This window comes from Vulpes vulpes, chromosome 7 (genome assembly GCF_048418805.1).
Source record: "Vulpes vulpes isolate BD-2025 chromosome 7, VulVul3, whole genome shotgun sequence".
NCBI lineage: Eukaryota > Metazoa > Chordata > Mammalia > Carnivora > Canidae > Vulpes > Vulpes vulpes.
The window spans coordinates 19,902,332-19,927,909 of NC_132786.1; the positions used below are offsets into that span (position 1 = coordinate 19,902,332).

The 25,578-nt window shown below is 53.8% G+C and overlaps 1 protein-coding gene and 1 long non-coding RNA gene across 2 annotated transcripts in view; one reads left to right on the plus strand and one right to left on the minus strand.

The window, feature by feature from the left end:
* Positions 1-25,578, plus strand: part of LOC140599644 (uncharacterized) — a 31,125-nt gene that overhangs the window by 1,763 nt on the left and 3,784 nt on the right. The window contains exon 2 of the long non-coding RNA XR_012002507.1: positions 11,800-11,957. This is a non-coding gene — a long non-coding RNA (uncharacterized lncRNA). The remainder of the gene's footprint in view (positions 1-11,799; positions 11,958-25,578) is intronic.
* Positions 11,772-18,176, minus strand: CRYGN (crystallin gamma N). Its single transcript, XM_025993770.2, has 4 exons — positions 18,040-18,176; positions 16,312-16,560; positions 14,643-14,788; positions 11,772-12,000 (listed from the first exon to the last, which is right to left on the minus strand). Exons 1-4 carry the CDS (start codon positions 18,058-18,060, stop codon positions 11,865-11,867), a joined length of 552 nt encoding a protein of 183 aa, XP_025849555.1. The 5' UTR covers positions 18,061-18,176; the 3' UTR covers positions 11,772-11,864.

Consider the following 25,578-nt stretch of genomic DNA (forward strand, 5'->3'; position numbering starts at 1 on the left):
GTCCCGCCCTCTCGTGCTGGGGGCGTGGGGCCCGCACCGCTGACCCCACAGCTTTCGGCAGCCACTCCCACCCCATCCCACCCCATCCCACCCCATCCCACCCCAGCGCCGGTGCCGGCCCCCTGAGGTCTCCGCAGGAATCCCACACCGCGGGGTGCAGCCCTCCCGGAACGCCTGCTGGTTCCCATTAGAGCGGTTCCGGTGCCTGCTTCGCGGGGGGCGGGGAGGGGTGACACCCCCCAACTCGGATCCTCCAGGTCCTAGAGGTAGCGGGGTTTCCCGAGGGGCGGGAGTGAGGGAGCACGGAGCTTTGGAAAGCTGAGCTCTCATCGCGACCAGACCTTCTCCCAAAGGCCCACCACGACGTCCAGGCCCACGACGTCCAGACTCGGAAAGAAAGCCCCATAAGGGGGTCCCCAAGGTCACTGGACAATTTATTCTCCGAGCATCTTAACCAGAGAAACCCACCCTTTCCCCAACCTTGTGAGCCGGCTTGCACTTCAGCTCAAGGGGCGGGCACCAGGGAAGGGGTTCCGGGTTGGGGGGGGGCGTATTACAGTGGGATTTGGAGCTGTACAGGTGGGCGGGAAGGGGGCCGGAAGCCGGCCTGATCTGGCAGGAGAGAGTGAGGCAGCAATCGGTGAAGTATTCTAGAGTCTTCAGGAATTGGGTGCTGGAAGGGAGGAAGGGAGGATTCTGGGAGTCTCCACTACGCTGAGACTCTGGAGTGGGTGGCTGGTGACATGTGTTCAGAGATGCTCCTCCAGGCTGACCATGAGTTCATTTTAGGACTTGTCAACTTCAAGGCACCATGGCAACATCCAGGTATAAAGACAGTTGGCCATACAGGTGCTCCGAAGAAAACCCAAAGGAGACAGAAGACTCTCTGGCCGTTGCTCGAGGGGTACCCAGTTGCTCCTTCTCTCAGGGTCCTGGTCTGGTCCCTTTCACTCTCGCTGCCTCCGGTCCAGGGTCCCTCCATACCTAATACAGGGATGCCATACAGCTTGTGAAGTAGGATTGCTGAGCTACCATTTGCCGTTGAGAAAAAGAAAAGGAAAGGCAAGGAAGCATGTTTTTCCCCCTTCGTTCCAGATTTCAGCCTTTCCAAGGCAGACGGAGGACTGTTTGGGACAGAGAAACCTTCCCAAGCCTCCTGACCTTTCACTGCACAGGCAACAACCATGTCTGGTTTACGGTTTCAGGCCAACTCTGCTAACGCCTCTCGCAAATAACTCCCTGAAACTAACCCCGCCATTCACGCTTCTCACCGGCATCTTGCCTGCGCCCTATGGTGAAGAGGTAAAACCAGGTCTCTGTATTCGCCACCAGCATCAGAACAGAAAGCAACGATTTACAAGGCTGGCAGAAATCTTTCCTGCATATTTTATCCTTCCCAAACACGAAACAAAAAATCCTACGCTATCAGAATTTTTCTATTATTCCACTATAATCAAGTGACAGTGATAAGGCAGGCACGATTACACATTGTGTAATAACTTCTAAATTCCATAACAACTTCTCAAGATAAATATTATCTTTTTGATTTTGCTGAGGAGGATGATGAGGCCTAGAGAGGGTAAAGAGACCAAGTCTTGCAGTGAGTGGGAGGTTCAGGGACTGCTAGGCACCCCGTCTGCATGGTGTGGCTACCAAATGCAAGCATATCAGTGGCTTGAAAGGAGCAGGCCCATCCCTCTGTGCTGGAGACACAGAAGGCCTGTAATTCCTTTCCCTCCAATCCCACTGCATTTTCCTGGAGAGAAATCTCCAGGCAAGAGTAGCCTTTCCCTGAACATCTTGATGAGGATCTGTGGGTGCCTTGCTAAGTACATTTCTCTGTGGATGGAGACAAGCAAGCCCATAGCCAGTCTCTTGGTGCCTGATACACTTCTGCTCCCTGCAGAGATCTCAGACGTGCTGCTTGTGGGCATCTCTCCTCTTGCTGGTGGCTTTCTCATCTGACCCAGCAAGGCATCCTGGTTAGAGTGTGTGTGCGTGCGTGCCTGTTCGTGTGTATGCGTGTGTGTGTGTGTGTGTGTGTGTGTGTGTGTGTGTGTGTGACTAGGAGGGACAACGAGGGAGTCTGGTTTAGCAGCATCTGCTTTCACTCATTCCAGAAGATTTCTAGCTGCCCACAAAATGATGCATTTGCTTGTTCTCTGTGTGGATTCTGAAGCCAAGTTTAATTCGTACTGGAGCTGTTAATCTTACTATGGGTATTTTACATGAATTTCGTGTGTTTCCGAATGGAAGCCAGGACCAGCTGAGCCACGAACTCTACACCTGCCTTTGTTTTGCTGGGAGCAGATGGGGGAGCAAACTGGTGTCAGCCAGGATTCTTTGATTGTGGTGAGAAAAACTGAGGTTAGTGAATCTGGGCAAGAGAAAGGGATTTATCAGAAGGATATCAAGTGAAGGAAGAGATGAACATCCAAATTGAAGGAAAGAACTAGGGAAATGCTGGGATCTTTGGTTTAATTTGGTTGGGACCAGCAGGACCCTGTGACCTCCGCCCCATCAGCATTGGCTATACTAGTGGGGTTCCTCAAGTTACTGCAGTCTCCCCTGTGGCTGCCCAGCGCTCACACACAAACACCCTCCTTCCATGGTCACGGTCCCCAAATGCCCTGTTTTACAGGGACTGCCCTGTGTGGACCTGACGTATGCTGTCCCGTTCCCAACAGGTGACAATTCACAGAGCGTGGCTTACAACACGCAGAATTGATGCGATAGGGTAGCTGGTCTCTGAGTCCAAGAGCTCTGAGTATGTTCACGTCTCAGCTATGTACTGTTTTAATATCCTACAACCTACAGACTAAATAAATGAAATCAGACACCAAAACCCTATATTACCTACAAAAAGAGGAACATTTTAAAGATGTATGTGACACAGCAAACAAGAAATGCAGGGCAGAGGCTGCCATTTTCATTTCTAGAACTGACATGTGTCATCTGTCCCTATGACATGTTGCTGGTCCCCTAGCTTCTGGGGTCCATGTCTGCCAAGTGAGATTATAGAGACCCAAACCTTTATTCCTGAGAGGCCTAAGTCCTTGGTAGCCCTGCCTGTATAGAGTTATCTTTGTGTTCTGTTAATCTTTATTGCTGAGTATGATGATGATGATCAGAATGATAACAGTAATATTTATTGAGCACTTAGAATATGCTAGAACGTGTTACAAGTGCTTTACATGTCTTATTTCATTATCCTGAGAATAACTTTTTTTTTCTTTTTTTAGTAATCTCTGTGCCCAATGTGGGGCTTGAACTCACAACTCTGAAGTCAAATAAATAAATAAAATCTTAAAAAAAAAGTTTAAGGGGGCACCTGGGTGGTTCAGTTGGTTGAGGTCATGAGGTCACCTTCAGCTCAGGTCAGGGTCCCAGGGTCCTGGGTTGGAGCCCCATGTTGGGTCCCATGCTCACTGGGAAGCCTGCTTCTCCCTCTGCTGCTCTCCCTGCTTGTGCTCTTTCTCTCTCAAGTAAATAAATAAAAACTCTTTAAAAAATAAAATTAGGGCACCTGGGTGGCTCAGTGGTTGAGCATCTGCCTTTGGCTCAGGTCATGATCCTGGGATCCTGGGATCGAGTTCCTCATGGGGCTCCCTGCTCAGTGGGGAGCCTGCTTCTCCTTCTGCCTGTGTCTCTGCCTCTCTCTTTGTGTCTCTCATGGATAAATAAATAAAAATTTTTTAAAAAATAAAATTTAAAAAAATGTTTAAGTATTTATTTACCTTCCCCCTGCATCTTTACCTCAGGAAATGACCCAAGGTCCAACTTTTAAAAACTAGGAAGAGGGATCCCTGGGTGGCGCAGTGGTTTGGCGCCTGCCTGTGGCCCAGGGCGCGATCCTGGAGACCCGGGATCGAATCCCACGTTGGGCTCCCGGTGCATGGAGCCTGCTTCTCCCTCTGCCTGTGTCTCTGCCTCTCTCTGTGTGTGTGTGTGTGTGTGTGTGACTATCATAAGTAAAAAATAAAATAAAAATAAAAACTAGGAAGAAGGGGCACCTGGGTAGCTCAGTCTGTTAAGCATCTACCTTTGGGTCAAGTCATGATCGAGGGTTCTGGGATCAAGCCCCACATTGGGCTCCTGGCTCAATGGGGAGTCTGCTTCTCCCTCTCTCTCTGCTGCTCCCTCTGCTTGTGCTCTCTTACTCTCTGTCAAATAAATAAATAATATCTTTTTAAAAAGTCACAAGCTCTACTGATCGAGCCACCCAGGCGCCCAACAAGTACTTAATAGTTTACCAGATAGCAAAGCGCAGAACTAGGTCCATATTAGGAACTGTTTGCTTGTTTGTTTGTCATCAGTTAGGAATGCTTTCAGATCTAAGTAATAGAAAACCTAAGACATGGACGCCTGGGTGGCTCAGTTGGTCAAGGATCTGACTCTTGGTTTCGGCTCAAGTCATCATCTTAGGATTGTGGGATAGAGCCCTGTGTCAGGGTCCCTGCTCAGCTCAGAGTCTGCTGGAGATTCTCGGTCTCTCTCTCTCCCTTTGCTCCTCCCCACTACACATGCTCTCTCTAAATAAATAAATACTTAAAAAAATAAATCTTAAAAACAACACTAAGACTGGCAAAATAAGTAGGGATTAATTTCTCTGACATAACAAGAAGGGTGGCTGTTGACCTTGGGTTAGCAGCTTAATGAGGTTGGAGCCAGATTCTCTATGCTTTGCTTTCATGGTTACAAGAAGGCTGCCTGAGCTCCTGGCATTGCGTCTCCATTCCAGGCAGGAAGCCAGGGGACAGAGACTTTATCAAGACAGCAACAGCTTCTTAGAAGTCTTTTTTAACAATCTTTGGCTTTCATCTCATTGTCCAGAACTTTTTCTCAAGGCTGTGTCCCAAAACTGTGTCCATGGAAGACAGGTAGGGAAAAGAATAGCTGGCTTTCCCAGATGTGTTGGTGAAAACAGGCAAGGGGAGCGGACTATGATGGGATTAGCTAGTCTACAATGTCACATCTGCTTAGGTCTTTGTTGATGAGTGTTTTTCAAAGCAGAGAAATAGGACCCATTGGGGGTTGTGACAATAATTTCGTGGATCTCTGACCAGCATTGCAGTTGGATATCAATATTTAATATTTTCTTTGATATCCAACTGCATACTGCTCTGGGACTCAGCTGTTTCAGTTGTATATCATGACCCACATACAGGTTTAGTCAGAAATGGGAAAGCCGGGCAGCCTGGGTGGCTCAGCGGTTTAGTGCCACCTTCAGCCCAGGGCGTGATCCTGGAGACCCAGGATGGAGTCCCATGTTGGGCTCCCTGCGTGGAGCCTGCTTCTCCCTTTGCCTGTGTCTCTGCCTCTCTCTCTCTCTCTGTCTCTCATGAATAAATAAATAAAAATCTTAAAAAAAAAAAAAAGAAATAGGAAAGCTACTGCTGTGGGGCCACTGACGGGGGTCAGGTACAGGTTCTGGGGTCAGGCGATTGGGGGCACGTTGCGTCTTTTGTAACAGTGTGCAACTTTAGCAAGTTATAATAATCGTTTAAACCTATTTTTTCAACTATAAAAGAGAGAACATACCCAGCTCATTACATGTAAATGTGGTTTAGCACAGTGGTTTGGGCACAATAGTTGCTCAATAAATATCAGTTGCATTGCTGTTATTAGTATATCGTGATAACTAAGGACGGCCAGGTCCTGCTTCAACAGCTCAGCTAGATGCAGTGAGAATCAGCTAAATGTCTCTGTGCAAATGAGTGATGTGAAAATATTCGCCCCACAGGAAGTTTACTTTGGCACAGTGCCATCAGCCGAGCCCTGTGGGGTATTATTAGCAGAAGTCCTCAGGAACTTGTTATTGTCTTTGCAAGAGGGATATGTCGAGGATGCTGCTCGTGGCTTGCAGCCTGGGGCCTGGGGACCCATGAAGAAATCTCTTTGGCCTGAGTCCCAGGAGTGGCCGGGCTCCTCCCGGGAAACTGGTTTCTTTTTATCTTTTGGAGTCTGCATCATGGCACTGATGCTGTTTCCCTGCTTGCTTCGGGCCCAGGCAGGAGGCCTGCTCTAGCAGAGAAGTGGGACTTTGTGCCCCATGGAAGATCACGGATGCTAACCTTGTCCTGGCCTCACCTTTGTTTCTTCTACCTTTTTCAAAATTCCAGAGATGTCTTCACATTTTTTTCTGTCTTATTTTTTGAGTAATATAGATACTCTTGGCTTTGGCGTGAAGCCCCCACAATGTGTAAGGGCCCCCTTTGTGTGGGAGGGGGCTGCTGATGTCTCTGGAGGCTCCCCTCACTGTGACCAATCCCAGGAAACGATTTCTGGCCAGCAGCCCCATTTCCTGGGGGGAGCCTGTTCCTGCTGCCCTCTCTCCCCATGTGGTTCAGGAATCCCGGGGCCCAGGGTAGAGGTGGTCACCCTGCCCTACTCTCCATGCCTGGCACCCAGGGCAGCCTCCCAAAGTCTCTAGGGGGAAGGGACCCAGGAGACAACTTTCTCAGCCCCAAGTGGTGGGTTTCCTGCCCTGGATGTTGGGGGCCCAGCAAGATGCGTGGAGAGAGGGTGTGGTTTGGTCTTCCTGCCCACTGCCCTAACTTTGATCCCAAGTGAGAGCAGTCCGACACAAAGGCCAAACCCACTCAGGTTGAACAGGGGGACCCTCCTTCAGGGTCAGTGGCTCCTGGTCGGACCTCCACCCAGAGCGTGCAGTCCTGGGGGATACTGGGCACACGGGGGCTAGGAGCAGAGTGCTCACCTCCGACTGCTCGGCCTGCACCCCGACCCACCCTGAGCAAGAGGCTGGACTCAGTTTACCCCCTGGTCCCTTTTCATGCGGAGCCCAAGCCAAGAAGCAGCGTCAGCTGGACTTTTCCCGGATGTTTGCAATCACTGATTCCAAAGAGGGCCCTAGCCGCAGGCAGTAGGGAAGCCAAGAGCCTGTTTACAAAAATGTTCATTTTACATGTCAGGGGGCACAGACTGGGGTGCAGGTCACCCTCTCCTGTGTTGCCAGGCTGCCCCCAGAACCCTGTATAGCTGAGCAGGCCCTGGGGCTCAAGAAGTTGGGGTTCATCCCAGTGTCACCCTGGCGCCCTGAGCCACCCTCGGGAAGGAGCATTCGGTCCCTTGTGCACTTGCCATTCCCTCAGCGTTTGCTGGGGAACCTAAAAGGAGAGATGACAAGGGGACAGATTCTTTGGGTCAGGGGCAGTGCAGACAGATGGCACCCACAGGGTCCCCTCAGATCTGGGGAGCGCCTTTCATATCCAATGACCTCCTGACAGCCCTTAGCACCCCAGCAAACGAGGAGCTAGACTTGTGTTTTTATCGCGGGAAAACAAACAGACCCTAAAGTTTCCCGTTGGAATTGCTTCTCAGCGGAGGGTTCCACGGCCCGGAGGACATTTCCACGGCTGTGCAGCCAGCACCCCCACCATCATCCCCAGAACGTCTCTGTTTTCCCAAACCCAAACTCTGGAGCTAAGTTTTGCCCCTGACTCTCATCCTGCAGGTTTTAATTGGAAACCCAGATGATGAGGCACCTGGGTGGCTCAGTGGCTGAACGTCTGCCTTGGGTTCAGGGTGTGATCCCAGGGTCCTGGGATCAAGTCCTGCATCGGGCTCCCTGCATGGAGCCTGCTTCTCCCTCTGCCTGTGTCTCTGCCTCTCTGTGTGTCTCGCACGAATAAATACATAAAATCTTAAAAAAAATAGAGAAACCTCAGATGGTTTCTTGAGGGGAACAAAGATACGTATGTAGGGGCCCAAGGGGAGTCCTGCTGGTGGAGCAAAGGCAGAGAGACACAGGAGGCCTTCCGCAGAGAACAGGGCAAGCCTGCAGGGTCGCATGCCTCCAGCTGGGTCACCTGCGGTGGGGGCTGGCCGCGGGGGGGGGGTGGGGGGGGTGGGGGGGTGGATGTCCCTCCAGACACCCCGGGGCCAGCCTCCCCAGCCCCTCCACAGGCAGGCTGGAACATCTGCGTCTTCAAAGGGAAAGGTTTTTCCTGTGGTCTGACTGGGCCTGTGGGGCAGTGGATCCCTGGGGGGCAGGGGCCGAGGCTGAGGCCTGGAGGGATGGCTTTGAGAGAGTCCCGGCTTCCCAGACCCAAACCGCAGGAGTGGGGACACAAGTATGTGAAGCATGTGTGACTCTCCTCAGAAGGCACCGGCCCTGGGCCTACCAACCCCCTGGACCAACTTCAGACAAATTACAAGCCTGCCCACAAGCACGTCGGTGGGAATCTTGTTTTTCTTCGTTCACACAGAAAGCAGATTTGCTGACAGATTAGGGAGCAGGGGGCTGGGGTGAGGGGAGGTCACCCAGGGGCGCAGGCCTTTTGGTGAAGCATTAAATCACCAGTTAATGAGGTGCCACTTTGCTTTTCCTCAGCACTGGGGGAAGGGGAAAAGTTCAGGAGGAACCTAAAGTATGCTTGGAAGGGCTGTAAGGCCTGCCCCCTGCCGTGGGCCCCACCCCCACCACAGGCTGCCCGGACCCCAGGGAGGGCTTCCTCAATAACCACCCCCCAGGAGGGGGTGCTGCTGCTAACCCCATGGGCCAGCAGGGGAAATCGAGGCACAGGCCAGGGACCTGTCTGAGGTCACATCTTAGGGAGTCAAGGTGGAATCCCGTCAGGACCAGGCCCAGAGCTGGCTCTTAAGGCTCCCATTTACTTTTCCCTGCAACCCAACATACTGGGGGACATTGAGCGCCTCACCTACACCCAAGGACCCACATTTGTGAGGCACCTTCTCGTGGGCCACTTGCTTGGCTTCTACGACCAACTGTATACGACCGTATACAGTTGGAACAACAGACAGGTTTGCACCCATTTCACAGAGCAGGACACTGAGGCCTGAAGCTGTCTGATCTGTGATATGGACTGAAATGTATACCCCCCCCCCCCAATTCATATATTGTCCCCCTTGGAACCTCAGAAGGTGACTGTATTTGGAGACAGGATCTTAGAAGGTGCAATTAAGTCAAAATGAGGTTGTTCACCTAGACCCTAGTCCAAAGCGACTGGTGTCCTTGTAAGTGGAGATTAGGATGCAGACTCACACAGACCTCTTGATCTTGGATTTTTAGCTTCCAGAACGGTGAGGAGGTCAATTTTTGTTGTCCAAGGCCCCAGTGGTGGTGTTTCATACGGCAGCCCAAACTGCCTAGGACGCTTGCCCCCAGTTCACACCGGGGGTACAGAAGGCCGGTCCTGCTTCTCTCCACAGGCTCCAGGGTAAGGACTCCCCACTCCCCTTTCTCTCCGGTCACAGGGGGTGCAGGGGATGATGCTCTGAGCGTGTGATGGCTCCTGGGTGGGGTGACACTTACTTTATTGTAAAATCTACCTCAATTGCAAATGTGAGCAAGTATAGTGGGCTGGTTGGGAGCCAAGGTCAGCCAGGGTTTGAATCCTGACCATGTGTGAACTTGGGCAAGTTGCCTGAACTGTCTCCTCGTTTGCAGGGGTGATGATCGGAGTATCACAATCTTGAGGTTACTGTACATAGTCGGTAAGGTTACTGAGGGCATCAGCACAGGGCCTTTGGTCAGTGCTCCATAAATGCTCAATGGCTGTCATCACTGTCAGGAGGTACAGGGCTGTGGGACCCTGGAAGCCTAGGGCCAGCTGGAACTGTTGGCCCTCCTGTCCCAGACCTGGATGGAGGATCAGGGGGCCAGCCGAGCAGGGACAGGGTCCTAGCCATGGGCAGGGCCAAACCAGCAGAGGTCAGGCTGGCTGAATCCACACCAGAAAGTTCCACCTCCCCAAACAAACTGGCCGAGAAGTGAAAAACAAGAGCCTGATTTCATACAAATGCTCTTCCCAACTCAGACATGGGGTCGGTGTATCTGAATGTTGATTCATTCTGGGCTTAGAGATGTGAACTGGTTTGCTGTTGGTTTGTGGTGGTTTCTTCAAGGTCATGACTGAGCCTTCACGTGGAGGGAGGGTCCGGATGGAAAGGGCAGCCCTCGATCCCACAGGGGTTTCCAGGGGCTCCTCTCCGGCTGCAGGAGGTGGACTGGGGTGTTTGGGGTGCGAGGCACACATACTGATGGCAGGATGGCAGCCCCCTCTCTGTCCTGGGCAAGTGGATGGTCGCCCAGGGGTGTAACTCTTCAGCTAAGAAGGGTCCCCTAGCAGACTCGCGGGGCCCCAATGCCTTTGCTACCCAGATTGTGGGAAGCATTCCCCAGGGTAAACTGTGGGAGAATGTGGTGAGAACGTAATGACTCACCCTTCCCACTTCTGTCTCAGTGGGGGATGTGGGGTGCAGGGGTGGGACCTAGAAGTGGGGCAACTGTGCCCTCACAGTTCACCAGGACAGCCTCCCACACTCTTCTTCACTCAGATCCCTCAGCAGTTTTGGTTTTCTTTCAGGGACCCTGCTTCCCACCCTAAACCCTGGTTTCCATGCCTACCACCACCCAGCCTGTCCACAGCTCAATTCCAGGGTTCTAGTCCTTTCCATAGAAAAGGAATGGCCAGCCTGAAGGGGTCCTTCCCAGTTGGGATCCCTGTCACCTACTTGGAAAAGAACAAGCAAGGTATATGGTGAGGAGGGGATGGGAGCCTGCATGGCCAATCAAGAGGCAAACTGTGGGGTGCCAAGGAACCTCAGGATCACAGAGTGTGGGGGTCTGGAACACGGGACCATGAGCTTGAGCCAATGGTTAGAACTCTTGGGAGCAAGACATGTGGCCGCAGCCCCTGACCCTTCTTCCAGCCAGGGGCCTTGGCCTGAGTGCTGTGGGGAAGACATCTTTGGGGTCCCTGTCTCCACGGATGTGTCCAAGTGTCCAGTGCCCTTGTGTGCTTGGAAGCCCAGCCCCCAGCAGAGGACCTGTGTAGCAGGAACATCTCCACCTCCACCTGAACAGCCAGGGTCAGTCCAGGCTGCTCTGTGGTTCAGGACTCTGGTGGTGTTGGCGGTGGTGGCGGGGGAGCTTCAGGCAGGGGGACGCAGTTAGCTGGGCCACTTCTGGTGTCCAGCAGCTCCAGGAGTGGGAGCAGAGGCCAGGGCAGGGCTCCTCTCCATCGAGCCCACCCCCAACGGGGTGGACCCAGCCTCCTGGAGGGGTCCCAGGCCACAGAGGAGTTCCACAGATTCTCCTAGGGAGGCGAAAGGAGCCAGACCCCTGGGTCTGCCCGGCCCCGTGAGCAGGCTGGGGGCCCAAGTGATGCTCCACACTCCCTTCACCCTGAAGCTCTTTCCAAGTCTCCTCCTCCATTCCCTCTCAGGCCACGTGTTTGTGCATCTTCCAAGCCCCCAGGCCAGGATATAAGGGGTAATGTGTCCCTAAGGTCCAGCCCATCCTTCCAGAGGGGCCTTCGCTGTAAACCCCAAGGCCACGATCGGCCGGGGAGGCAGATTCATGAACCCTGGGTCGGGCTCTTGGCTGCGGAGCAGACCACATGGCCTGGCAGCCCTGAGCTGCTGAGTCAGGGAGAGGCACAGCCAGGAGGGAGCTAGGCCCCAGCGGCAGACCCCCTGGGGCTTGCCCCCACCCCCATCACTTCTCTTCTATCCTCTCTGACTGATCCAGGGCTCGGGGCCAGGGAGAGGAAGTGCCTGGACCCTCGCCTGGCTCCTCCGGAAGCTTGCTCCCATTCAGGGCATGAGCTTTTCACGTGTCAAAGGAAAGGGTTCCATTCTGTGACCCTGAGATCCCTTCCAGCTCTCTTGTTCCCCACTGGCTGCCTCACAACACCCTCTGTCACCCTCCTGGCCAGGGCCTGGGGAGCCCCACTGGTGTCCCCCGTCAGGGAGGCGCAGGGAAATCACTCAGGCCAGCTCAGCTCTCCACTTTCATGATGTTTTATTCCCTAGGTATGAGCCCTAGGAGGGGCTGGAGTGACTGGCCCTCTTCCCCTGCATGCCCTGGTCCTGACCGGCTAGAAGAAGTTGACCACCCTGCGGAGTGACTGGATGCGGGCGCTGTGGGCCTCCCAGTCCGAGAAGCTGCGGAAGTCACCCCGCTCCACCAGGTACATGCGGCCGCGGTAGTTGGGCTCCTCGTACAGCACCCACCTGAGGTCAGAGGGAGGCCAGGTGACCACGGACTCCCTCCCCCCCTCCCTCCCTGGCAGGGAGAGAAGGCCTCCCACCCAGCCTGCCACACTTCCTGACCCAGGTGGGATCTGGAGCCGAGCTGAGGGGCAGAAGTTGCAGGGGGCACCCTGGACGAGCCCCCTTGTCATACCTGCCTGTTCTCAGACTGGCCTCTCCCCTCACTCTGATGCTCCCCTTCGTCTCACCAGGGATAGAAAACAGCTTTTCCACCATAGGAAGCAAAGGGGGACTACACACCCAGATCTGGTTGCTGGGATCCCTTCAGGCCCAGGCTGTGGGGTGCTCTGAGTCTGACTTTGCAGTGGCCGTAACCATTCTGGCTCTCCCGCACCAAAGCACTCTGCTGTTGGAACTTTCTTCCCCTGAGACACAGAATTTATGAGCCCATCCAGCCCGAGGTCACAGGGCGCACTGAGCTGCCTGCTTAGGGCAGCTTCCCCAGCTCTCCCTCACCTGTCTCGGTGGGCCTCCATCCCCATCCTGATGCCACATCTGGTGCCGGGTACAGTCTGCACAAGTGTCAGGGGTCAGGAATGTGGAGGGAGGCCCAGCATGTGAGCTGCAGGGGAGCTCAGGGCCGACCTGGCTTATTGGGCCTTCCCCCAGCCCCAGCCTCCCCGCGCCCCGGCCCCACTGTGCCCAAACTGCTGCCCTCCCCTGCCTTGCCTGTCCCCAACACCCATGGGAGGCTCAGGCCTGAGGCCACGGGGAGCATATGCAGGAGTCCTCAAAAGGAAGAAGAGAGGACTGACTGGGCCTCCTCAGTAAAACTCCCTCCAAGTCTTCCCTCCCGCTGTGACCCTGTGACTTTGGGGACCTGCCACAAAGAGGAAGAATTGTGCCCTTGGCAGGAAGTAGGGAGAGTGATGTGGCACAAAAGCCTCCAGGGCGATCCCATCAGACCCCAGGAAAGGCCTCGAAGGAGGTCACATCCAGACCAGGTGCTCCAGGCCATTGCCATCTGGGTAGCTTCTCCTTGCCAAGGGCTTTTTTATTTATTTCTTATTTTTAACTTTAAAGTCACAGGAGACAAAGGGTGAGCACTCTGGAGGGAGAGTGGGGCCCTGGGTCCAAGTGTGGGGTTGGCCACATGCAGTCTCTGAATCTCCTTCTCTTCCTGGGGAAATCAAGAACTACAGGAGATCCCCTGCCCTGTGGTCCAAACTCTTGGCTCCTACCTTCCCATCTTTCTTCTCAAGATGCCCCAGGAGCCCCCCAGGGTGGGTAGATGGGGCGGCAGCTCAGGTCTCAGGACACCTTCCATGCAAAGGTGTGACTGCTGCCTCTTGAGACACAATTTGGCCTGCAGCTTTCCAGGCAAACTATTGTTCTGGAATTCAACCCCCCAAATCGGTCCCTGCATGCCATCAACTTAGGGCAGAGGGGGTTCCGGAGAGGCAGAGAAAGGCAGCAGGACACAATGAGTCCTGGATGGAACCTGAGTGACAGAGATAGCATGGAGGGAGCAGAGTTCCCCTGGGGTTCTGGGTCAGAGGCCCCAGGATGCAGCAGCCATCAGGCTGCCCCGGCGATGGGTAGAAGGTCCAGGTCTTCCCTGGCTCAGTCACTATCTTCATTCAGCCTCTCCCAGGACCACTCTCTCTTGAACCTCTTGGGGTGTTTCCTCATCCCAAACCTCAGACACAAAGGCAGCAACTGGACCCCTTAGCTGCCATGACACGAGCCATGTTCCTGGAAACTGAGTGAGGCTCTTCTGCCAATGGGATGGGGCTGAGGTCTTGGGAGGCTCTGATCTTGACAACAGACACCGATGTGAAGCCAACACCTGGCTGCAGTCCCAGCTGTGCCACTCACAAGCGGGGTAAGGTACCTCAACCTCAGCGTGCTCCTCTGTAAGAGGGGATAACACTACCCACTGGCTAGATGAATGGGACACCATGAAGACATGGCCAACCGGAGCATGCCCAGGGGTCATCAAGCTTCTAACAGCCGCTGGGCATGATGGGAGTAGAGGCTGCCCCTGGCTGATGTCAGGAACCGAGTATGCAGGGGCCAACAGAAGCCAGGCTAGCACGGAGTTCTAATGACTCTCTTGCAGCAGGGCAGACAAGCCCCTGTGTGCCTGGGCAAAACCCCCCTGGCCACAATCTGTCCACCAGAAGTGAGCCACCATGATGTCCATCTCCTGGAAGGACTGCGTGCTGGGGGTTTGCCCACTTGGCAGGAGAGGTCCAATCAGGGATCCACCTTGATGAGTAAGTAGGGGATGTGCAGGGTGGGCAGGGCTACCCTTCTCAGAGCAGGCTTCTCCTGGTTCAAGCAGACCACAGAGATCAGACCCATGAGATCAGGTGAATTGCAGAGAACCAGTCGTTTGCAAAGTGCCCTCCTACCTCTGTGCCTACTGTGGAGGGCATCTCCCTCCGGGGAGCCTCCGGGGCCCCACAGCTCCTCACTCACGCCTTCTCGAGCCATGAAGAAGCCACCCCCTTGCTTGGCTGGGGTATAGGAGGCAGCTGAGGCAGGGGATGGGCCTCCAAGGCAGGGGACAGGCTGTACCCCTGCTGGGGTCTGACCCACCCTGCAGCCTCCCCATACCTGGCTGGGCTGTGGTCAGCGGCCTTGCGGCCTCTACTTACGCTCCATCCCCGTACACCTTGATGGCATTGACGCAGTTCTTGGACCAGCCCTGACTTGGCAGGCAGGGGCAGTCATCCTGAAACTCCAGGCACTGGCCAGTAAAGTTGCAGCCCTCGAAGATTTCCAGGCGGTAGTTCTCTCCATGCTGCATGCCCCGTGGGAGTGGAGAAAGGAAGGAAGGAAGGCAAAGAGCACGGGTGGCCCAGGTGGCCAGGAACACAGAGTTGCCCAGGGCTCTGGGCACCAAGGAGTTCCAGTGCTAGGGGGGCCAGTGAGTGCCCACCACCCCAACACAAGCGTCAACACAGCACTCTGCTTGTTCTGGCACATGTGATCTGGTTGGATGAAAGGGGTCTCTCACTTTAAAAAGCTTCAGAGCCCCTGGACCAGTCCCTCATCCCCACCCTGGGGCCACAGGCCATGGGCAAGCCTTTAAATGATAATATTTTACAAACTGTAATAGGACCTTTTATTAAAACATGAAGCCAAAAATCTAAAACAAATAACAGGGATCTCATTTGCTGAAATCCCTGCTGGCTCACTGGGATGACAACGTGTAGCTCCCTATAAGATTCCCTGCATTTCCAAAAGACAGAGGAGGGCCAGCTCCCAACTGGCTCTGGTGCCGACAGGGGCTGGGTCTGCATCCCAGCTGGCCCTAAGGATAGCTTTTACAAGAACAGCATTCGATAAATACCTAGGATATTTTTCATATAAATAGTATTACGCAATATCCAGAGCCAGCCATGTCAATTCCTTTTTCCAAATGTCTATGGCCCGGTGGAAATACTAAGAAAGCATTCTTACAATTTGAGATGCCAAAGCCCAGCTGGTTTTGTAACTCATGTAGAAAAGAGAAAGGGCCCATATACACGAGGCCCCTTCCCTGGGGCTCCTCAGATGTTCACTAGTACCGCCTGGCCCCCACATCCAGGGAAATGTTCTTCTACGGACATGGGGCTGAGTCTCTGATGAGACACTGGTTCAGGAGTCAGCCATTTCCCACATGACCACCTGGACCTCCCAGCAGCTCAGTTAGCACTTGTAACGGGAAAATTCTAAGGAATGGGAATGCTCGGGCCTCAACCTGCATATGGGTAGTGATGCCCCTCATATGCTCTCCCTGCACACATCCGGCCACACTGTGAGATGACAACCACTTGTGTGGTTCCAAGAGACCTGCCCCCAAACTCTGAGGATGGGCTGGTGACCTAGGCTTCCTCCTTCAGTCATTCTACGGTCAGAGCATCAAGGTCTCTTGAAAAGCACAACAAGATGACCTGCCCGGGTGGATACACCAGGCCCAAATCAGCTAAATTCTTCCCTGACTGGTTGCAAATCCAAACTTCAAATATTTCCAACAGCCTTTTAAGTGAAAAATTCAGCAATATGTTGGGATCGGAAATGGAAGGTGGTTCCCTGATACCTGCCTATCAGTATGTAGGTATGAAAACTTCCAGGAGCTCTGCGGCTCAGCCCCATGCCATCCCACACACGAGGCTGTGGTGGGTGGGTCTGCATGGGGGCATCTCTCCATCTCAAACATCACACAGGCTTGTCAGATCTTCAAGTTGGGAGGGCCATGTTCCCAGATGATCTGTCCCACGTCTGAGCAGCACGGACCCTTGGTCCCTCCGGCAGGAAGCCCCCAGCCCGAGCCCCACTCACCATTCCTACGGGCCGGCAGGAGGCCATGTGGTCGTTGTGGCCATTCCAGCGGAGGAAGTCAGGGTAGTCTCCGTGCTCCAGGATAAACTGCTGGCCCCGGAAGTCGGGGTGATCAAAACAGACCCAGGCGCCGCTCTCCACGCGGATGGAGTTCACCCGATTCATGAAGCCTCGGTCCTGGAAGTTGTCACAGTCCCCATAGACCTCCAGCTTCCGCCCGGTGAAGTGCTTGCCCTCATAGAGGATGATCTAGAAAGGCCAGGTCAGAGGGCTCCAGGTCAGGGGCTTCTCTCTCTTCAGTCTGGGGAGCAGACTCCCGGCGTCCAACACCTGGATTGAGCCCCAATTCCCAGGCCTGCTGTGCAAAGTAGGTGCACAACACCGTTAAGGGGGGGGGGAGGGGGGAACGCTTGGATGTTGGGTCGAGGTCAGACCAGGGTCTGGGCCTCCCCTCCCCAGGGGCTCACAGTTGAGCAAATTTCCGAAGATATCTGGGAATAAGAATTCCCCCCTTTGTCCCTGGGCCCATTTGAAAACCAGCTGTTTTCAAATTCCCATTGCATTTTTTTTTAGACTCACTTTGTGTTGTTAAAACATAAGATCCAAGGAAATGTTTTCAGGAGAGAGCATGTCACTCACAACCCCACCATTGTAAGCAAACACTGAACTTTCAGAAAGTCAGGTTCCTGGGACTGGGCCCTGCAGCAGGAGAGACTGGATGTGTAAGGGAGCACAGTCAGGGCCTGGTGCGGGGATTAATGGCTAAAAAGGGTTTTGTTTTGTTTTTTTTTTTCAACGTAACTCATCCCTTTGTTTCCTGGGCCACTCCTTTGGGTGACAGCATGTGTCAGAGCTGGAGTGTTACCAACTTAGCGGTCAGTTCAGACACAGCATCCTATGGCAAAGTAGCACAGACAGCTTCTCCTTGTCCCTAAACTAAACAACATGAACTCTATGGGCCCTGACATTCATTTTCTGCCACAGAGCCTGAAATTCCAGCCACACAATAACTCTTTGGGTTTCAAGAACTGTGCTCCCAGATGGGCCCTGGCAAAGTACAAATCGTGTGGCCTGGGGGCTGGTAAGTGATGTCATCTCCTGCCCTGTCCCGGATGATTACCCTTCCTGCCCCCTGGGCAGAAGCTTTGAGAGCCAGGGGGTCACTCCCCAGCTCTCCCTGTCTCTCTGGGGCGCCCCCGGAGAGGGTGGGGGCGCGGGGAGCACGATTGGCTCTTGGGGTTGTTTGTTACTGAAGCATAACGGAGCCTGTGCGGACTGAGCAATGTTCTCACCGGCTAAACTTGACCCTAGGCCCTGGAGACCTAAGGCTGCATCAGACCCGCGAGGGGAGGGGGCAGAGAATGGGTGGGTCCGATTTGCCGCCTTTGTGGACAAGGCAGGTGCGGGCGACGGCCCAGAGATGTCCCGGAGTACTGGTCACCCACCGGGCTGCAAGATCCCTCAAACCTCCGCAGAGCCAGGGCTGGAGGCTGGGGGGGAGATGGGAGACGGAGACCCAGCCCCCTCCCACAGCACAAGGCCCTCAGCCAGGGCAGGGCCCGCCGCCCAGTCTGGGGGCGAGTTACGCCAGTTTGGCCCAGGCTTGTCGGACGCGAAGGGCGCCTCGATTACAGTCCGGCCCGGCCGGGTGCGCGGAGCGGCGGCGGGTGGGGGCGGCGCGGGCGGCGTCCGCTGCGGTCCCGCGGGGCCGGGAGGGGCCCCACTCACCTTCCCCGAGCGCTGCGCCATGGTGCGCCCTGCCCGCCGCGGCCCGCCCCTATATAGCGGGCGGCAGCCTTGCTGGCTCAGCGCCGCCCCGGACAAAAGATTTGCTGGCCGGGGCGTTAGTGCTGTCGACTGCGCTAAGCCCGCGAGGGCCCGCCCCGCCCCGTCCGAGGACCGAACCCCCCCACCCCCGCCCGCCGGCGCCGCCGCGAGCCCCGCGGTGCGCCCCGCCCCTGCCCGGGGTCGGTCGGCTGCCTGCGGGGTCACGGCGGCCCCGCGAGCCCCAGCCAGGCCGCCCCCCGCCCGCCGTCCCTGCTGAGTCAGGGGCACACGCACACACACACACACACACGTGCACACACGTGCGCACACACCGGTCCGTGGCGTCTCCAGCGCCCCGCTTCTGCAAAGTGCTGCCCCCTCCTCCGCGGGCACCAAGCATTCCCTGACCTCCTGTCCCCTCCCTTTCTCACCCGGTTCCCCGCGCTCAAGTTTTACTGAGGTTTTTCTCTGGTCCAAGGATGGAACCCAGCTGGGGGGGGGGGGGGAGTGTGCCCCCCAGTCCACCTTCCACTCCAGGCACCCAATCACAGGTGCCAGGTTGTCCTCACCTTCCTCTTCCCTCCTAGGTTCTTGCTCCCCGATGCTGCCCCCACCCCCAGTCAGTGCTCATCCTTTTTTTTTTTTTTTTTTTTAAAGATTTTATTTATTTATTCATGAGAGATAGAGAGAGGCAGAGACACAGGCAGAGGGAGAAGCAGGCTCCATGCAGGGAGCCTGATGAGGGACTTGATCCCAGGACTCCAGGACCATGCCCTGGGTTGAAGGCAGGCACTAAACCGCTGAGCCATCCAGGAATCCCCTCAGTGCTCATCCTTGATCCCCTTCTGTATTACCTGCTCTGTTCCAAGGCCCACGCTAGTGGTCCATAGTGCTCTGCACCCAGACCACCCTGGACGACAAAGTGGGTTTACAAAAGCAGGCAGCCCCCTTCCAGGGTGAGACTTTCTCAGGGCATAGAAGGTCTTGGCACTCGACAAAGGCTCAAAGATGGTGAAGTGAACAGAGTCAACACTGAGTTCACAAGATGCAGCCCCCAGATTACTGGGGGGGGGGGGGGGACATGAGATGTGTGTACATAAAACAAGGACTCTGGTTAGCTGGGGCTAGGGGCCAGCTCTGAGATCAAAGCAGAGAGAGCTCTTCTGCATAGGGGTGACCCTGGGGTGCTTCACGGAGGGTAGAAGCAGCAGGTCCTCCCAAGTTACAGATGAGACACTTCAGACTCAGAAGAGGAGGTCATGCAATTCTCGGGGCACAGGGGTGACCTTGCCCCTGTTCTGAGAGGCTCTCCAAGGATAGGCCTCTCAGCGGGCTGTTGCCCCTATAGGCATCCACACTGGCCAAACCACCTATTCTAGCGTTTGCCTCCCAACACGAGCCCTGTTGGGGAAATATAATTAAAAACATAATCTCCCACCCCAGAAAGCCTGCCCATTAAGGTAGAAACGGAAGAAAACCATTGGATTATTGAATAAGCATTAAACCTGAATGTGATGTGCATCACAGGCCATCTGCTAAAGAGATTGCAAAGACAGGGAATTCTCAGCCTTTTATATAGTCAGGCAGATGCAACTCACTACATGTGTTCTCGAGAGAAATTGCTGATTTTCTTGTATCTTTGTGCTGCGAGATTGGTTTTGCAATTCAAAGTAAGGTGACAGCTGGAGCTAAGCCCTCTCCTCCCAGGAGACCATGGGGTGGCATCTTCTTTGATGATTACTTTGCAAAGAGGTGACTCCCAGCTTCTGGGGGAAAGACTCCTGAGTTTTCAGACTGGCAAGCAGCTATTTAGCTATTAAAAGATGTGCATACATATGACAAGAACGAAGAAAGAAATTCTAGAAGAAAAAGGAGGGATGGGAAGTCTCTTCCCCTATAACTGGGAAAATGAAGTCTCTTTTTTTTTTCTAGAGCAATTTTAAGTTGATAGCAAGATTGAGCTCAAAGTACAGAAAGTTCCCACATACCCCCTGCCTGCTGCTGCCCGCTGCAGCCTCCCTACCATCAGCATCCCCCACCAGGGTGGTTTATTTGTTACAACTGTGAATAAACACTGACACATCATTATCACCTTAAGTCCATAGTTTAATTGGTATTTGCCCTTACAGCACCAGGGCCAGAGACAATGCACCCAGACAACGCACCCAGGTGATGCGGGTAGCTTCAAAGCACAGGCACCGATTTCAGGTGTTTTCTGCAGAGCATATGTGAAAAATGACAAGCCACAAGCCTCATGAAAAGAATTGGTAAAAACAAACAGGTGGATCAGACTTCTCCACCCTTAACCTGCATTCCCCTACCCCAGTGCCAGGTCTCAGCTCTCACCCGGGATTTTCATTATAAGAAGGTCAGGTCTGCCATGGTTCATATGACATATTTGTGCCCGAGAAGAATTTCTGCCCCAAATAGCTCTCTCCACATGCAAACGCAAGGCTGGCAAAATCTCAGCACTGGAGAGTCTGGTCTTTGAGTGAGTCATCTTCAATAGTGCACTGTTAAAAGGCACCTTGAAATAGGTGAGATCTTAAGCCACATATCACTGTGAGCTGGTGACAAAAGGCTAGGGGAAGAGCTCAGAATAGAATGATGACAGTGGAAGGAGCAGGGCTGAGGATGCCGTCTTGATTTTAAGAAAATCTCAACAATGTGCAACTTAAAAGCTGCGAGTAGCTGCTCAATGTGGGAAAGCTACAGAGCATGTGCTGATCCAATGTCCACTTGCCTGCTTCCATCCTCCTGCCTTGGATTTTTGTCGATTCTCTTCCCTTTTTGGGTAAGTTAGAGCATGGAAAAGTCTAGAGAGTAACAGAAGGAATAATAATAACACACCGATTACCCAGCTTTGTCAAATCTTAACATTTTGCCCCCCCTTTATTGTCAGGTCGACTTTTTTTCTTTAAAGAAAGAAGTTATCAGGGGTCCCTGGGTGGCTTAGTCACCTAAGCATCAGAGTTTTGGTTTTGGTTCAGGTCATGATCTCAGGGTCATGGGGTAGAGCCGGGCTCCAAGCTCAGCGAGGAGTCTGCTAGTTTTTCTCTCCCTCTCCCTCTGCCCCTCTCCCACTCTCTCTCTGAAATTAAAAAAAAATTTTTTTTTAAGGAAAGAAGTCATCAAAAGCCTTCCTTCTTCAGAAGTATCCACTATCCTGATTTTTATTATTTCTTTGACCGTTTTCATACCTTTACTATTTGTATACCTGGAAATAATATACATTTTACAGTGTGCTAACATTGTATAGGGATCTCTCCCTCTGCAATTTGTTATCTTTTTTTGACCCAAGTTTCTGAAATAATTAATGAATAACTCTTGGTAAATTCCTCAGAAAAGTAAGTAAAGCACACCTGGGTGGCTCAGTCGGTGAAGAATCTGCCTTGGGCTCAGGTCATGTTCCTGGGATCCTGGGATTGAGCCCTCTGTTGGTTGGTCGGTCAGGTTGGGTTGGGCCAGGCTCCCTGCTCATCAGGGAGTCAGCTTTTCCCTCTGCCCTTCCCCTATGCTCATTATGCTCTCTCTCTCAAATAAATAAAATCTTAAGAAAAAACTAAAATCTTCCATCTATTTATCTGGTACATTGCATACTAGGAAAATTCAGTGTATATTAAAAAGCAAAGAATATAATGTGTTAGAGTGAAATTGCCTGTTCCTTAGTGCTCTCTGCAAGATGTCAAGTATCCCTGGGCCCTGCTCATTAAAGGCCTGTCCTCTTCTATCATTCTGACAAATGGAAACACCCTCAAATGTCCAAATGCCCCCAGGGACCAATCCCACCACATCTGCGGGCCATACCTCTGCATGAGATAGCTGGGTGAAGCATGAGCTTACCTCAACTCCAGTGGACACAGTCAAGGCCACATGAATATATAAATGAATGACGCCAAGCACACCAGTGGTGGAGTGTTAGCCATCAGGATGTTTGCCTGGGGCTGGGTTAGCAGGTGCCCAGAAAGTGCGCTGGGCAGCCTGGGGACAGCCTCAGCCCTCTGGACACAGTGGTCTCTGGTGGTCAGGGAGGGAGGGAGGGAGCTCCTTTGGCGGGAATCTGTACAGGGCCCTGCAGGTCCCACCCAGTCTGCGGACCAGCAGGGCCCTGAACCTCCTGGGGGAAGGGATGGAAGGTTCCCCTGGTTTGCCCAGTGCCAAGCCCCACCGTCTGGGGGTCCCAGGTCTGCTTCTAGGAGACAGGACACATCTGCCTCCCAGGAGAGGGGCCTAGTATGGGATTGGGGTGGGGAAGGAAAGGGTGGGAGTGCCAAAGCTCGGCGTTTGGGTTCTAGGAGACATCTCCTGGGCCCGACTTCTCCCACCCCCCAGGACTGCGCGATGGGTGAGAGGCGCGGACGCCTGACCCCTAGTGGTGGTTACAATAACGACACCGCCAAACGCTGGGGCGGGGCGTGGAATCTGGACGTTCAACAGCAGGGACCGCATCGCCCAGCGTTTCCGCAGCCCGGGACCGCTAGCACAGGTCTGATGCCACCGAATTCCCTAGGCGATCGGGTGTTATGATCACCCCCGCTGTGTAGATAGGCCACGTGAGGCTCGGGTAAGTAAGTGGCCTGAGGCCACAGAGCCAGACCGCGGTGGTGCTCCCCTTCGGATGCCAAGCCCGGGGCCTCGTCCCCAAAGAGATGGTTCGTATCGTCTCCTGGCAGTTGGCCGTTTTACAGTCTGTCCAGCCTGTCTGTTCCTGCCCGCCTTTCAGTCCTGGCTCCTTCAGCATCTCCTCATCCAATGACTCAAAGGCTGCAAATATGCCCACTTCCAGAAATCCATCCAAGCGATAGGAAATCAGGAATTAAGAAAACACATTTAAGGGGCAGCCCGGTGGCGCAGTGGTTTAGCGCTGGCCTGCAGCCCAGGGTGTGATCCTGGGGCCCTGGGATCGAGTCCCACATCTGGCTCCCTGCGTGGAGCCTGCTTCTCCCTCTGCCTGTGTCTCCGCCTCTTTTTCTCTCTCTCTCTCTCTCTCTGTGTCTCTCATGATAAATAAATAAAATCTTAAAAAAAAAAGATTCTTTAAAAAAAAAAAGAAAACACATTTAAGTGACATGGATGGAAGGCTGATCGCTCCAACATATACTAAAGGACATTCCAGAAAAGCGCCATCGAGATCAACAGAGAGGGCGCCTGGGCGGCTCAGTGGGTGAAGCCTCTGCCTTCCACCCAGGTCATGATCTCAGGGTCCTGGGATCAAGTCCCACATCCGGCTCCCTGCTCAGCGGGGAGTCTGCTTCTCCCTCTCCATTTGCCCCTCCCTGTGCTCGTTCTCTCACTCTCAAATAAAATCTTTAAATTAGTTTCAGCTCAGGTCAAGATAGGAGTCATGTGATCTGCTCCCAGCTCAGCTCATCGTGGAGTGGGCTTGCCATTCTCTCTCCCTCTGCCCCTCCCCCCACCTCTCTCTCAAACAAATAAATAAGGGACACCTGGGTGGCTCAGCGGTTGAGCAGTTGCCTTCAGCTCAGGTCTTGATCCCAGGGTCCTGGAATCGAGTCCCGCACCGGGTTCCCTGCAGGGAGCCTGCTTCTCCCTCTGCCTATGTCTCTGTCTCTCTCTCTCTGTCTCTCATGAGTAAATAAAATCTTTAAAAACAAATCTGTAGGAAGAAAAAAGAGCAGCAGAGAAGCCCTATTTGAGGAGGTGGTGGCTCTGAACTCACAAGCATTGAAGGCGATCCTGAACTCTGAGAGAGCACTCTGAATACTGAATCCTGAACAAGATAAATAAAAATAACTAGCACATCTAGACACATTGTGGGGGAGCTCCATAACATCACAGCTAAAGGGCAGATCTTTAAAGTCACCTGAGAGAAGAGCTGCGTTATTCTCTCCTGTCCCCCAGAGCAGGACTCTCAGGTGTCCTGAGGTTGCTCAAGCCCTGGCCTGCAGTGACGCAGGAAGGTTTGTTCCCAGAGCCATGCTGCCCTTGGATTGGCTCCTGGCCCTGAGCCTCGGTCCCCTAATCTGGGAATCCTGCCCCGACAGAACACAGCAAGTGAGAGTGAGCAATGGGGGGCCATGGCAGCAATTGTTTCTTTTCTCTTTCTTTTGATAATTTTCATTGTTTATTTTTAAAAAGATTTTATTTATTTGACACACACGCACACAGAGACAGGGAGAAGCAGGCTCCATGCAGGGAGCCCGATGGGGGACTCGATCCCGGGTCTCCAGGATCAGGCCCTGGGCTAAAGCTGGCACTAAACCGCTGAGCCACCCGGGCTGCCCAATTTTCATTGTTTATTAATGACCACTCATGACAAACATACATCCCGCTACAATTGTGTAGTTACTCCATGTTACAGATGAGCAAGTTCAGTCCTGGACCAAACCAAGGCAAATATATTTTTAGGGCCCCTGTCTGAATGTAATTTGAGTCACTTGAAATGAGTAGCATGGCACCAATCTTGGGCAACCCAGACACTGGTCAGTGGTGGTGGTTTGAAATAGCAGGAGACATGGCACAAACCGCAAACACAGCTATGGGCTGGGGAGGGTGTTAGGTGGGGGGCAGGGGCCTGCGTCCTGGCTTCGGGCCTGTGTTCCTTTCACATGGTCTTAGTCTTGATGGAGGTTGAGAACTGGGGAGGGCCAGCCCTGTCAGCTGGGGGCTGAGGCAGAACAGGAGGGAGGAGGGCAGGTTACATGGGCACAGCCGGCTAATACCGGCGGGGTCCTGATTTCCATAGCAGCATCACTAGTAGGATGAGAAGTTTGTGGAGTTCACATCGGGAAAGGGGTTTTGCCTTTGGATCAAAACTCTGCAGCAGGAGTTCCACCCTAGTGTGGGTAAAAGATGACCACTGGCCCTAGGTCTTCCTATTCAAATCCAGGGGGGTCTAGCGGAGGGCAGAGGGTAAATTTGGGCAGGATATCTCTCTCTTTTTAAAAATTTTATTATTTATTCATGACACAGAGAGAGAGAGAGGCAGAGACACAGGCAGAGGGAGAAGCAGCCTCCATGCAGGGAGCCCCATGTGGGACTCGATCTCAGGACTCCGGAATCACGACCTGAACCAAATGCAGATGCTCAACCACTGAGCCACCCAGGTGCCCCTGGCCTGGACACCTCTCTGAAACCCCACATGAGCCCACCAGCAGGGTGAGTGGGGTGACCAGGGGCACACTCAGCCATCTCTGTCCCCTCCCTCCTTCCTTGAGATGGTTGACATGGAGAATCCAGGGCAGAGCGGCACCCAAGGGTGTTCCCGCCCTTTCTGAAGCAGCCCTGCTTTCAGATCTCCCTCCACCCCGAAGCCAGAAAAACCCAGAAGGCATCGCGAGTGGCCGTGGGGCACTATCCTGCACTGTGGCGCAGGGCCCAGGCACAGGGCGGACCTTGGACCCCATCCCCTGGCAGGTGCGTGGAGGGTCAGGAGATGGGGAAGAATCAGCGCGGAGACTTATGCCTCTCTCAGACTCTAGGGGGCAACAGCGAGAACCCTGCCAGCGACTCCTGGCTCCCTCCCGCCACAGCTCTCAA